The sequence below is a fragment of the Mesoplodon mirus genome (assembly GCF_964341445.2).
Source record: "Mesoplodon mirus genome assembly, chromosome: 2".
Lineage (NCBI taxonomy): Eukaryota > Metazoa > Chordata > Mammalia > Artiodactyla > Ziphiidae > Mesoplodon > Mesoplodon mirus.
Window position 1 is genome coordinate 116,436,048 of NC_138977.1, and position 13,000 is coordinate 116,449,047.

The window sequence follows — 13,000 nt, forward strand, 5'->3', positions numbered from 1 at the left end:
CCTGCGCGTCTGGAGCCTGTGCTCTGCAACGGGAGAGGCCACAACAGTGAGAGGCCCGCGTACCACACACACACACACAAAAGATCACTGGCGTGGTGTTCTCTGTCACCAGTGAACTGTGCACTAACAAGGATGTGGGAAGGGCTCAAAGCCTCATTCTAAGCATGGCTTTGCAGGAGGCCCAAGCACACTCACTGCCAGGAGGCTGTAGTCCCTTCCCCATTTTCCCAGGGAATGTGGGTTTTAGCTGGATAAGAACAGTGAAATCTTTTCATAGGCTATAAACTGGTTCAAATCCCGGTGAGACCTCTTATTGGTAACTTTGGACAAATTGATTAACTTACCTCATTTTCCACCTCAGAAAAATGTGCATAATAGTAATAGCTAGTTTTATGGGGTTCTTCTGAGGATTAGATGTTAATAAGAGGTCTGGGACATGGTAAACGTTCAATAAATGTTAGCTATTGATCTAATTCATTAATCTGTTCAAAATAACGCCACCATCGTGGCCCATTCACGTTTACTTCTTGACACTTGTTTGCTTATTGTCTTATCATCTGTTTGTGTTAGTCCGTCTCCATGTCCTTCTGGACTGTGGGTGCCTTGAAGGCAGAGCCTGGGTTCTACTTATTTGTGGACCCACAGTGCTTAGCACAGCCCTGGTTTGTAGTGATTACTCTGTTGAGTAAATTAACACAGTCTTTGATGATGACTCTTCTGTTTGAATGGTCCTTCGTGTGCCACAAACCACACACATGGGAAGCCTAAGATGCGAAGTTTGAGACCCTTGCCCAAGGTCTGGTGACTATGCCAGGGTCAGGTCCTGTGATTCTTGCCCCTGTACCTTCTACCAGGCCGTCCTCCCTAGGAAAAGAATGCTGAGTTTTACAGTTCTGGATCATGTCTTTCTCCAATTTTTTTGTATTTGACACACTGTCACGTTTGATACACTATGACAGCATTCTGTGAACGGGAGCTCAGTCTCCCTGAAGAAGATGTCGTTTCTGCACATCTTTTTTTTTTTCCTTTCCTTTCTCTCTTTTTTCAAGGAAAAAAGAGCTGAGATAATCTTATCTTTATGTACTCTACAAGTGCAACTATTGTGTACATTTGAGGTTAATTGCAGTTAACTGAACTACACCATTTTCCCCTTGAATCTCACATAAATGAAATCATATACTGTGTACTATTGTTGTGTCTGGATTCTTTTGCTTGGCTTAATATTTGTGAGATTCACTCATGTTGTTTTGTGTATTTAAAAATATTACTGTATAGTATTCCATTGTGTGAAATGGCCAGAATTTATTTACCTGTTCTCTTGTTGATGGGTATTTGGGTTGCTCCCAATATTTGATTGTAAGTTTCTGCACTCCTTTTAATGATGTTTGGATTTGTACAGATTACCACAAATGGCATTATTGCCATGAGTGAGCCCCCAGCCAAAGAATCCCATCCTGGGCTCTTCCCACCGACCTTCGGAGCAGTCGCCCCTTTCCTGGCGGACTTGGACACGACAGATGGCCTTGGGAAGGTTTACTATCGGGAAGACTCATCTCCCTCTGTCACTCAGCTGGCAGCGGAGTGTGTCCAGAGAGGGTTCCCGGAAGTCTCTTTCAAGCCCAGTAGCGTGGTGGTTGTCACTTGGGAATCCGTGGCTCCCTACCAAGGGCCCAGCAAGGACCCTGCCCAGGAAGGCAAGGTAAGCACCTACCCAGGCACAAGGGCAAATAGTCTAACATGTTGGTTTTGTACACTTTGGTCTTCTGGTTTGTGCTACTCTGATGTACACCACGCCCATGCGATTGATAAAGACTGGACAGACATCCAAAGCAAAATCTAGTAAGCTGTTTATTGCAGGTCTGAAACTTCCAAAACCTTATCTGCAGGGCTACTTAAATCTATGCTGTAATGATGATTAGATGTAAAGAAAGCCAATTCCTGAGAAGATTGCCACATGGCAAGAACAGGGCTGATAAATTACAGCCCTAGCTGCTCTTACTTTGGGTGGTGGATAGTGGGAGGTGGCTTCTAGATAAATAAAGAATTTATTAATATGAAGTGATAGGTTAAACTAATAAAGCAGTCTCAAGAGATGTGAAGAAATAAAGACCAGACCCACACTCTAGTTGGGGGGGACAAAACCTATTTGTACCATGTGGGTGGTTCAGGAAACAAGTTTCATCATAACCAGAGATGGGAGTCTCTGTGGATGCAGTGGTTGGGAAAGGTGTTAGGGTGTGTAGAGCCTGGACTTGCCCTTGAAGGAAAGGGAATGTTTGACAAAGCCATCTCTAGATCTGAGGTGACTCTTTAGGACATGCTTCGATTTCTCCTTGGAAAAATAAATTTGCTCCACCATTGTTTAATTTTTATAGCATTACAGGGTAGAGAGCAACTTGAAAGGTCCAAAAACACTCCCTTTAAATGGGGGATGTTCCCAGCTGGTGGTTCCCAAAGTGTGTACCACAGAACACTGGTCCCACAGACATTCCTTGAGGAAAAGGACTCCTCGGACCAGATAAGTTTGGGAAGCGCTAAAACTATATCTCCCTCATGGTGACTCACTCTGGAAAGTCCTATAGTACAGAAACCTGCTTAATTTTGTTTAATTTAGCCATCCCCAAACCTTTTGGCCATACCCTTTTCCCTCCCAAATAAGACACATTGCATCCCATAGAGCACACTTTTTTTTTTTTTTTGCGGTACGCGGGCCTCTCACTGTTGTGGCCTCTCCCGTTGCGGAGCACAGGCTCTGGACGCGCAGGCCCAGCGGCCATGGCTCACGGGCCCAGCCGCTCCGCGGCACGTGGAATCTTCCCAGACCGGGGCACGAACCCGTGTCCCCTGCATCGGCAGGCGGACTCTCAACCACTGCGCCACCAGGGAAGCCCATAGAGCACACTTTGGAGGAGTCTGTCTGACACGTTTTGCTTTGCCACCTGTATCTGCCTGAGTGCTGTCCTTGAAAGCTGTTTGAAACCTTCAGTTTCTCGAGTGTGCATCCCTTTCACTTGAGTGATACCTGCCCAGCCCCTTGTACAGAGCTCTTGCCTGCTTCACGGGCCAAACCTCCCCTCACTCTTACTTCTCGGCACCCTCTTGCAGCAGCTGTATCAGATTATGTGCAGTTCCCTGCTGAGGCTTTTTGCTTGTTTGTTTTACCCGCAGTCCCTGGCACTAGCTGTGCTCTCTGCTTGCGATGGCCTCTCCCTGACCCTCACTGCACGTGTCCAGCTCCTGCTTGTTCTTTCCGCCTCCTCTGCCCCCGCTCCTCCCAGCATCGGGCGCTTCGCCTGCACACAACTCCATTACAGAATCTATCCTCCCGTTTGGCCATGTTTTGTTCACATGTCAGTTTTCCCACCTAGACTGTAAATTCTCAAGTGCGGCGATCCCATACTTTTATTCGTCTTCACAGTGCTCAGGACAATGCCTGGTGCGTGGGAGAGGTACTAACAGTAGGAATATGTTCTCTGTGCCTGGCCCTTCGTACGCTAGCTCACGTAGTCCTCCTAACATTTCTATGCGGTAGGTGGCTTTATCTCCATCTTACAGATTCACAGATCAAGGTTCAGAGAGGTTCGGTAACATGCCCAAGGTCACACAGTCAGTGAGGGGTAGAGCAGGACTTGGATCCAGATTTGTTTTCTCTCAAAGCTCCTTTTCTTTCTCACTGCACGGTGCTTGGGCTCAATCAGCTACATAATGAATGTGGTTGAATATGTTTAATGGCCGTGGAAACAAATTCTGTGGGTAAGAATTTGCTAAGTTGCATGAGATTTAGGCCACTACCTGGAGGTGCCATCTCTATAGTTTTTCATTAACCTTAGGGTCACGGTTACGCAGAAAGTATTCATTGATTAATTAGAAAATTTCATGTTGACATAGCTTTAGAGATATTTAAGTGGGATTATCCTGGAATACTTGGTCCTACAAAAGTATTGCTTTAGAATAAGGTGTAAATACTGCCATCTCTGTATTTTTTAGATACGATCTGGTGAAGAGCGCATTTTAAGATCTGTAGAGATTTTCCTGAGTAACTGAATTTTAACTCATCTTCACAGAGAAACACATTCCAGGCTGTTCTGGCCTCCTCTGATTCCAGCACCTACGCCATTTTCCTTTATCCTGAAGATGGTCTGCAGTTCTATACGACATTCTCAAAGAAGGATGAGAACCAAGTTCCCGCAGTGGTTGCTTTCAGCCAAGGTTTAGTAGGATTAATGTGGAAGAGTGACGGAGCTTATAATGTATTTGCTAATGACAGAGAATCAATTGGAAACTTGGCCAAGTATGCTTTTTTTTGTTCTTCAGTAGATTCTCCCCTTAATAAGACTATCATTTTACTGTTTTATTAAGAATAATGTAATGGGCAATATAGAACATTACCTAAAAATGTTCCCATGGATTTAAATTTTGTATATAATTTTTATATTATGGAGTACTTTGTTTTTCTGATGAACTCAAGGGAATATACTCTTAGAATGAACAGGTATCCAAGTTTTTAGATATCATTCTCATTTGAGACAGTTTTACCATCTCTTCTATATGTATAAAGTTAGAAATACAAGTTATTCAAAACTATGTCCTGCTATGACCCCAAGGCTGAGAAAACCCCTCCCAATTTCATATTGCCAATTGAGTCCAAAACTCCTCTACACTTTAATGGTGCGCTGGTAAATGCTTAGCAACTGGCTTTAGATGGGTTGGGGAAGCCCTCATTTATAGCATTTGCCTATTTCTGTGGTGTAAATACTCCTACCATGGCCAGTTTCCAGCTGCTCACATCATGTCACTCAACCTGGGGTTGAGAACAGGTGAACCATTATATAGTATTCTCACCATAGAGGTGCAGTAGATTCAAATAACTTGAAGAACATAGCTAATATGAGTTTCAAGTATTTATTCCCTCTGCTTTTATTTTTTTTTAATTTTTATTGTAGTTGATTTACAATGTGTTAGTTTCTGCTGTACAGCAGAGTGAATCAATTATACATATATATATCCACTCTTCTTTAGATTCTATTCCCATAGAGGTCATTACAGAGTATTGAGTAGCGTTCCCTGTGCTCTATAGTAGGTTCTTATTAGGTATCTATTTTATATATAGTAGTGTGTATATGTCAATCCCAATCTCCCAGTTTATCCCTGCCCTTCCCCCTTGGTAACCATAAGTTTGTTTTCTACCTCTGTGACTCTATTTCTGTTTTGCAAATAGGTTTATTTATTACTATTTCTTTTTAGATTCCACATATAAGCGATATCATATGATATTTGTCTCTCTCTGACTTACTTCACTCAGTATGACAATCTCTAGGTCCGTCCATGTCACTGCAAATGGCATTATTTCATTCTTTTTTATGACTGAGTAATATTCCATTGTATATATGTACCATGTCTTCTTTATCCATTCATCTGTCGATGGACATTTAGGTTGCTTCCATGTCCTGGCTATTGTAAATAGTGCTGCAATGAACACTGGGGTATATGTATCTTTTTGATTGCCTCTCCTTTTAATATAGATTATTTAATTGTAAGTTTATATAATTTATTTTTTTACCAGCTGGTTCAAGCAGGCTCCTGCATAGCACTGCCTTTATTTGAGTCCCAAGCAGACAGATTGATTAGATGTCCAGTTTCTGCAGGACTTTCTTGATTCCTCATTCCTTGTCCAACCCCCGTCTTTTGCTCAGTATTCTCTACCCAGTAGTGTATGTCCCTTCTTTCCATTGTATGAGCTGGTCATTTTACATAATTTCTTATAGGAACACTTCCAATCACACACAGAAGAACAGTAAAAATGGTGGTGCAAGAAGTAGAGATTAGGGTTATTCTATTGTATTTTATAACTATAAAAAGCCTTTAGATTCTCAATATCATTTGTATTTTACTACACCCTTTTAACATAAAAAGGTAAACTGAGACCTGTCCAAGGTTCCACAGTTAACAGTGTTGGGATTTCTAATAAACCAACTCTGTACTATTTTCAGTCATAACGCTTCTGACACCAAATTTGTGGGGTTTTTTCCCCAACCAATTCTCCAGCTCTTCAGACACCAGCTAGGTGTCCTATAATTCGATTCAGTTCTGACACTAACTGCTTGGAGTCAGCACATACCTCACAGGTTAAGGGCTCAGTCCCACAAAACTGCCCCCACTTCAGACATCCCTTGCGAGTCCCAGGTTGCCACCTGCACTTCTGATCCACCAGCTATAAATCGGGGGTCTGCATGAACCCCTGCTCAAGTTCGATAATTTGCTAGAATGGCTCACAGAACTCAGGAAAGCACTTTCCTTACTATTACCAGTGTGTTATAAAGGATACACTCAGGAACAGCCAAACAGAAGAGATGCATAGGGCAAGGTATGGGAGGAAGAGTGGGTGAGGGGCTTCCATGTCCTCTCTGGGCTCACCACCCTCCTAGCCCCATGATGTGTTCACCAGACCAAAAGTTCTGTCAATCTCATCACTTAGGAATTTTTATTACATAGGCATGATTGATTAAACCATTGGCCATTGGTGATTAACTTATTCTCCAACCCCACTCCTCACCCCCCTCCCTGGAAGTCAGGGCGTGGGGAAGAAAATTCCAGCCCTGTAATCAAGCCTTATTCTTCCTAGTGACCAGCCCCCATCCTGAAGCTACCTAGGGTCCCCAGCCACCAGCCATCTCATTAGCATACAAAAAGACACCCTTATCACTCCAGGGATTACAGGGATTTTAGGGGTTATATGCCAGAACCAGAGACAAGGACCAAATACATATTTCTTATCATATCACACCATGCCCTGGAAAGAGAATAACTGAGAAAATGGATGACTCCGGTCAACAGGTTGCTTATATGGTAAAGCACATGACCAGTGATTCCTATAAATTGCATTTTAAGGCCTAAAAATGTCCCTGAAGCGTGCCTCTCGAATGACCGAGACTAAGCCTTTGCTAGGGTTGTGCCCATTGGATACAGCCTCACCGTATCCCCCTGGATGGTCTCAGCTCAGTGATGACCAGACAGGACTGCATCTGCTCTCTCATCCTCCACCGAGGCTGTGGGCAGAAGCAGGCGGTGGGTTTCAGATTGACACGGATCCCCAGGGCTCCTTCTGCTTGGTTGCTGGGGGCTGTTTGTGGGTTGCTGGCCTGTTTCCAAGAAGCCTGTCCTTCCCCCTAGGAGCAGCAACTCTGGGCAGCAGGGCATCTGGGTGTTTGAGATTGGGAGTCCGGCCACGGCCAGTGGCGTGGTGCCCTCGGACGTGAACCTGGGATTGGACGATGGAACAGAGTATGATGATGAGGATTATGACTCGGTGACACCTCTGAGCCTGGAGGACACGGGCACCACATCCTTCCCCTATGAGGCCCGGAGAAGGGGAGACACTGGCACATACAACATGCCCAGTGACCTCTCCCCTCGCCGCCTGGCTACTGAGAGACCCCCTGGACCTCCCACGGAGAGGACCAGATCTTTCCAGCTGCCAGTGGAGAGGTTTCCCCAGCAGCAACCACAGGTCATAGATGTGGATGAAGTTGAGGAAACAGGAGTTGGTAAGGCCATTTATGTTGCAGGTGGTACCTTCTTGGATACTTGGGTTTCCAGACAGGGGAGCATTGCTGGCGGGTTGTCAGCTGTGGGCATCATTTGGTGGTTTGTAAGGATGAGCGCCTGGGGAAGGAGGGGGTGGAACTCACAGCTGCAGAGCATCGGTCGATGGGCCCAAAGGCTTCAGAGACTCCAAGGGATCTGGCCATTAGGGCTGGGGTTATGGAGACTGTAGAACATGTCCTCTTTCAAGTCTTCTATTATTCTTTCTTTTTTTTTCTGTTTTAAAGAGAAAAGTGCTTTAGAATTATTTTGATTGTCAGATTTCCTTCCTTATTTGTGACTTCTGAGATGAGCAGTATATTCACCCACCTGAAAAAACATTTTAGAAGTTCCTTTGGCTATTGACACGGTTTATCTTTGAAATTTATTTCCTCTTGGTTTTGGAAGGAGGATGGTTGATTATTTTTCCTCCCGGGCCCTATCAGTTTCAGAGTTAGTTTGTGAACATTTAAAACTACAAAATAAGTAGATCCCCTTTTTGAGGATGGTTTCAAAGTACAATATCTTCTAATCAACCGTATTATATCAGATTTTTGCTACATTTTCAGGGAAAACCACTGGAACCCCAGCATGCTTTGATTTGTCTTATAAAAGACATTTGAACTAGACTGTGTTCATTATTTTTTTGCCCTTCGGGTTGACCTATAATCCATTAAGATTCCTATCAAGGGGACGGTCCAAGCCTTTAAATGGTGTTTACTATGACGCACAACTGCTTCAACTATGAAGTTATCATAAGGCCCTCAAAACATCTACTCAATTCCACATTATTCACCCTTTTTTTTTTTTTTCCTGCGGTACGCGGGCCTCTCACTGTTGTGGCCCCTCCCGTCGCGGAGCACAGGCTCCGGACGCGCAGGCTCAGCAGCCATGGCCCACGGGCCCAGCTGCTCCGCGGCATGTGGGATCTTCCTGGACCAGGGCACGAACCCGTGTCCCCTGCATCGGCAGGCGGACTCTCAACCACTGCACCACCAGGGAAGCCCTATTCACCCGTTTTTATTTCTCCTTACTTGTGACTTGTCTCGTAGCAATAGTCGGATGTTTGTTCTTATCGAGTATCCCAAAGCATGGACAGGGTCTGGTGGCCGGGGTAGTGTGCTTACTTACCTCTGAGGCACAGAACGGGGAAGCTGCCCTTAGTGACATGATGAGGACATGGTTCATGTCTCAGGGCTCCCTTTATACACATGGCACCCTGGATTTCCTGGGGTAATGCTGACGCCTAGCATGTTGCACTCAGCTCTTATAGCTGGGTCTCAGGGTGGTCGCCCCAAGATGGACTGTGTATGTTTACTGGCACATATGTTTACCTTCAGGGTGAGTTTTGAGTCTCATCCTGCTTTCACCCCACGTACGTGTCTGAAATTCTCATTTGTGAAGCTATCACTTAAATGAGAGCATAGCTAGCCCCAGCAACTTATGGTAGTATATTCCTTGGTACTAGTAAAAAGAAAAGCCTAGATTTTGAACCCCAACTGTGTTCAAAAGAGATGTTTTTCTGCCCTCGATCCCAGTTATTTCACTGTTTTTATTAGAAAGGTCAGTCTCCTGTAGCCAGCAGTGCATTCCTGGTGTGATTTGAATAGTCACCCACAGATCCATTGACCATAACAGACCCACTGGGAGCTGGGCTTAAGCAATCAGTAGCATCACATGCGTTCAGCTCAGGGCCCAAGTATTTTCAGCTCCAAACGCCATCTTTATACATACAGGAAATTCCCTTCTGGGTATGTAGGACTCATGGAATCTACCTGGAGTTAAACTTTACTTTTCTCTTCACTCATAACAGTCATTTATAAAGTGGGTCATTATCCCCTCTAAAAGTTCATCCCCTTTTGTGTTTTTGAACTTCAACCCAAATTAATTTGCTCTGGATTTTTGAGTTTAATGAGCTAGTTCATCATCCAATAAAATGAACCTGGGAGAGAGACATTTAAAATAGGGAGAAATTCTTCTTGTTTCTTGGGTCAAAGGCTTTTAGACCAGGTATGACTGAGGAATTATTTCTAACTAGCTTTTGACTCAAGAGCTTCGGATTTATCCCCTGGTGAGAAGAAAGGGTCAAAATTAAAAAAAAATACTTTAAGCTTGTTAAAATGGCACTTTATGTTATAGATATTTTACCACAATAAAAGATAATTTAAAAAAAATTTAAGGTCCCTCCTGCCCAAAATGTGAAGTGGATCTGACGACATTAGATGGATGCCATATTAAGATTGACATTGGGTGCCGGTCACCTAAGATTGATTCCGTGATACTGAGGACATTGGATTATAGCATTTTTAAAGAATTCACCCTTGTGATTTCTCAAACTCCCTTTAGACCCATTTGCTTTGGTGGTTTGAATAATGGAACCACTATACTATTTAAGTGGCTACAGGTAGAGAGCCCTGGGTCTGAATTGCCTGAGCAGATGTCAAGTCTTGCACAGCTGAGGGCGTAGGGTCAGAAAGCCTCCTGGTCCAGAGCCCTGTGAAGCGCTTACAGGTGTGCTGTGTTCTCTCCAAGCAGTTTTCAGCTACAACACGGATTCCCGCCAGACGTGTGCCAACAACAGACACCAGTGCTCCGTGCACGCAGAGTGCAGGGACTTTGCCACCGGCTTCTGTTGCAGCTGCGTTTCCGGCTACACGGGGAATGGCCGGCAGTGTGTTGCAGAAGGTACTTTGCTTCTGTCTGTTCCCTTTGAAGGGGGAGGAGTGGAATTTTTGTTTCGCTGCTTGTTTTGAAATCTTTCCTTTACCCAGATCTCTAAACGGGGGTGGTATTTTCAGTCGGGCAATGATAGTTAATCTCTCATTCCCCGTTCTTGCCCGTATTTTTCTACTGGGGGTGTGGTCCTGGGGAGTGTCCTTTTTTTCTTGTTCTTTTTTTTTTTTTTTTTTTCGGTACGCGGGCCTCTCACTGTTGTGGCCTCTCCCGTTGCGGAGCACAAGCTCCGGACACGCAGGCTCAGCGGCCATGGCTCACGGGCCCAGCCGCTCCGTGACATGTGGGATCCTCCCGGACCGGGGCACGAACCTGCGTCCCCCTCATCGGCAGGCGGACTCTCAACCACTGCGCCACCAGGGAAGCCCCGTCCTTTTTTTCTAATAAGGGGAGGTCTCTTTCTTTCCTGTGCTGTTTCTCCATCTGTGAAATGACAGCCATTAGGAGCCCATCTTCACAACTGTCGCTAGCGTGAGCCAAAGGCTAAAGTGTTGGAATTATGCAGCCTGGACCACGAATTGTCAGTGCCCCCCATTTTCCTCCGTTTCTTTCAAACCTTTTCTTTTGGCATCACTCAGACCATCCTAATGGTGGTTCAACTCCAGCAAGGCCACAGTGGGCTGGTGGAAACCAAAGTATGTAGCGGGTAAAGACCTGTCCTCATGCCCCTGGGATCCCAGCGAGGTGATGGAGCAGCATAAGGGGTGCATCACAGCTAACTCTGGAGCCCAGACCCATTGTGGGCCCACTCCAAAATGGACTCAGCTGGCGTCAGTGGGCTGGCATCAGTTCTGAGCTCTGCCCCTGGAAAAGGACCAACCAGTCTTGACATTCTCAGATGGTCAGAAGAATCTTCTCTGCAAAAGTCTAGAGGGCCCGGATAAGAGTTTACTTAGAGAGGGAGACCTATGGGAACCTGAGGCCATAAACCAGAATTAAAACAAAACCCAAACCGACCATACTGAACATTTGTTCCTTCAGATGCCAAGTCACCTCACTTGTCACCTGTCATTTTCCTCGTGTGTTTAATGAGGAACCTCAACTGCTTCACACAATACAACTAAATAAAACTCAGTTGGAGGAATGCTTTTCTGTTTTTTAGATCCCCTGCCATAGCTAAAGTTCAATCAGTTATTTTAATTTGCTAAAATAAAAAAAGTTCCCTCCTAGGTCACAGTTAGATAGTTAAATACTATCTGCAGCAAGAAAGAAAATTTTGTATACATTGCATATTAATTTGGGGGGATGTTTTTAACGTTTATAAATGTGTTGTCTGTTTTCTTCCAAAGCCCACTGCCCCAGGGATGGTATATCTTTGCTGCTTTGTTTTAGGCTTGGCTTTTATATATCTCTCACCCTGGGAGCAGCTTCCAAAATCTACAGTGAACCTTTCTTCTCAAAGAGCAATCTCATTAGCTCTTTCTGTGCCAAATATCAGATTGGAAATGCTGATGGGTTGCATTTGGCAGGAAGCTCAGATGTGACAGATCGCTCGGCTACATTTTTTGACCTTCTGTACACGCCCCGTCATAGTTTTGTGGTTTTTAAATATTTTTGGAGTCTTGCTACTTTTGAAATAGTTTTCTAGCTCCAAGTTTGGTGGAAAAAATTTGGTTTCCTTCCCCTGGCTTTCCTGCTTGTTTCTGTAATTGTTTGGGGGAGGCATTTTTTTTTTTTTTTTTTTTGCGGTACGCGGGCCTCTCACTGCTGTGGCCTCTCTCGTTGCGGAGCACAAGTTCCGGGTGCGCAGGCTCAGGGGCCATGGCTCATGGGCCCAGCCGCTCTGCGGCACGTGGGATCTTCCCGGACCGGGGCACGAACCCGTATCCCCTGCATTGGCAGGCGGACTCTCAACCACTGCGCCACCGGGGAAGCCCTGGGGGAGGCATTTTTTGATATTAGTCTTTTAACTTCACCGCATCCCCCAGTGTAATGACATAGTTTATTTGCAGAAATACTCTGTGTCGAGTCTGCCTTGGCTTGTCAGTGAACCTGTTTATTTTATTTTATTTATTTTATATTTTATTTTATTTATTTTATTTTATTTTATTCTATTCTATTTTGGGGGGCCACACCGCACGGCATGCAGGGTCTTAGTTCCCCGGCCAGGGATGGAACCCATGCCCGCTGCAGTGGGAGTGTGGAGTCTTAACTTCTGGACCGCTAGGGAAGTTCCTCAGTGACCCTGTTTAGCAGCTAAGGCATACTGAACACAGCAGAAAGTCTTCAGAACACTGGTGACCATGCTCAAATGAGGGCTCGTTTGTCTCAGGTTATTCTACAAACTTCACTGAAAACTTACTGTGCACAGAAACCTCTGCTAAGACAGAGCCAGGGAGTTGGGTGTGAAAGTCTTGTCTCTAGACATTTATAATCTAGGAAGAGAAACACGATATGCACAATCAGTAAGTGATAGAATTTCTACATTAAACCTGAACAGTCCAAGGTGACTTATTTACCTCTTCCTTCAGTTTTTTTTTTTTTAAAGATGTAAGTAACACACTCACTTAAAGTATACCATTTGGTTCTTTTTAGTATATTAACTAAGTTGTGCAACTATTACCTCTAATTTTAGAGTATTTTCATTGCTCCAGAAGGAAACCCTGGATCTCTTAGCAGTCACCCTCAATTTATCCTCATCCCCAGTCTCTGTCAACAACTAATCTACTGTCTGTCAACACGGGTT

The 13,000-nt window shown here is 44.7% G+C and overlaps 1 protein-coding gene across 3 annotated transcripts in view; it reads left to right on the forward strand.

Annotated features, from left to right (window-relative positions):
• NID1 (nidogen 1) overlaps positions 1 to 13,000 on the forward strand; it is a 94,337-nt gene that overhangs the window by 22,307 nt on the left and 59,030 nt on the right. For 2 of the 3 annotated variants that reach the window (XM_082640751.1, XM_082640753.1), the window contains exons 2-5: positions 1,400 to 1,699; positions 4,065 to 4,291; positions 7,171 to 7,544; positions 10,114 to 10,266. In XM_082640751.1, the coding sequence (XP_082496877.1) occupies positions 1,400 to 1,699; positions 4,065 to 4,291; positions 7,171 to 7,544; positions 10,114 to 10,266 (1,054 nt within the window). The remainder of the gene's footprint in view (positions 1 to 1,399; positions 1,700 to 4,064; positions 4,292 to 7,170; positions 7,545 to 10,113; positions 10,267 to 13,000) is intronic. The other variant, XM_082640752.1, reaches the window with a different exon arrangement.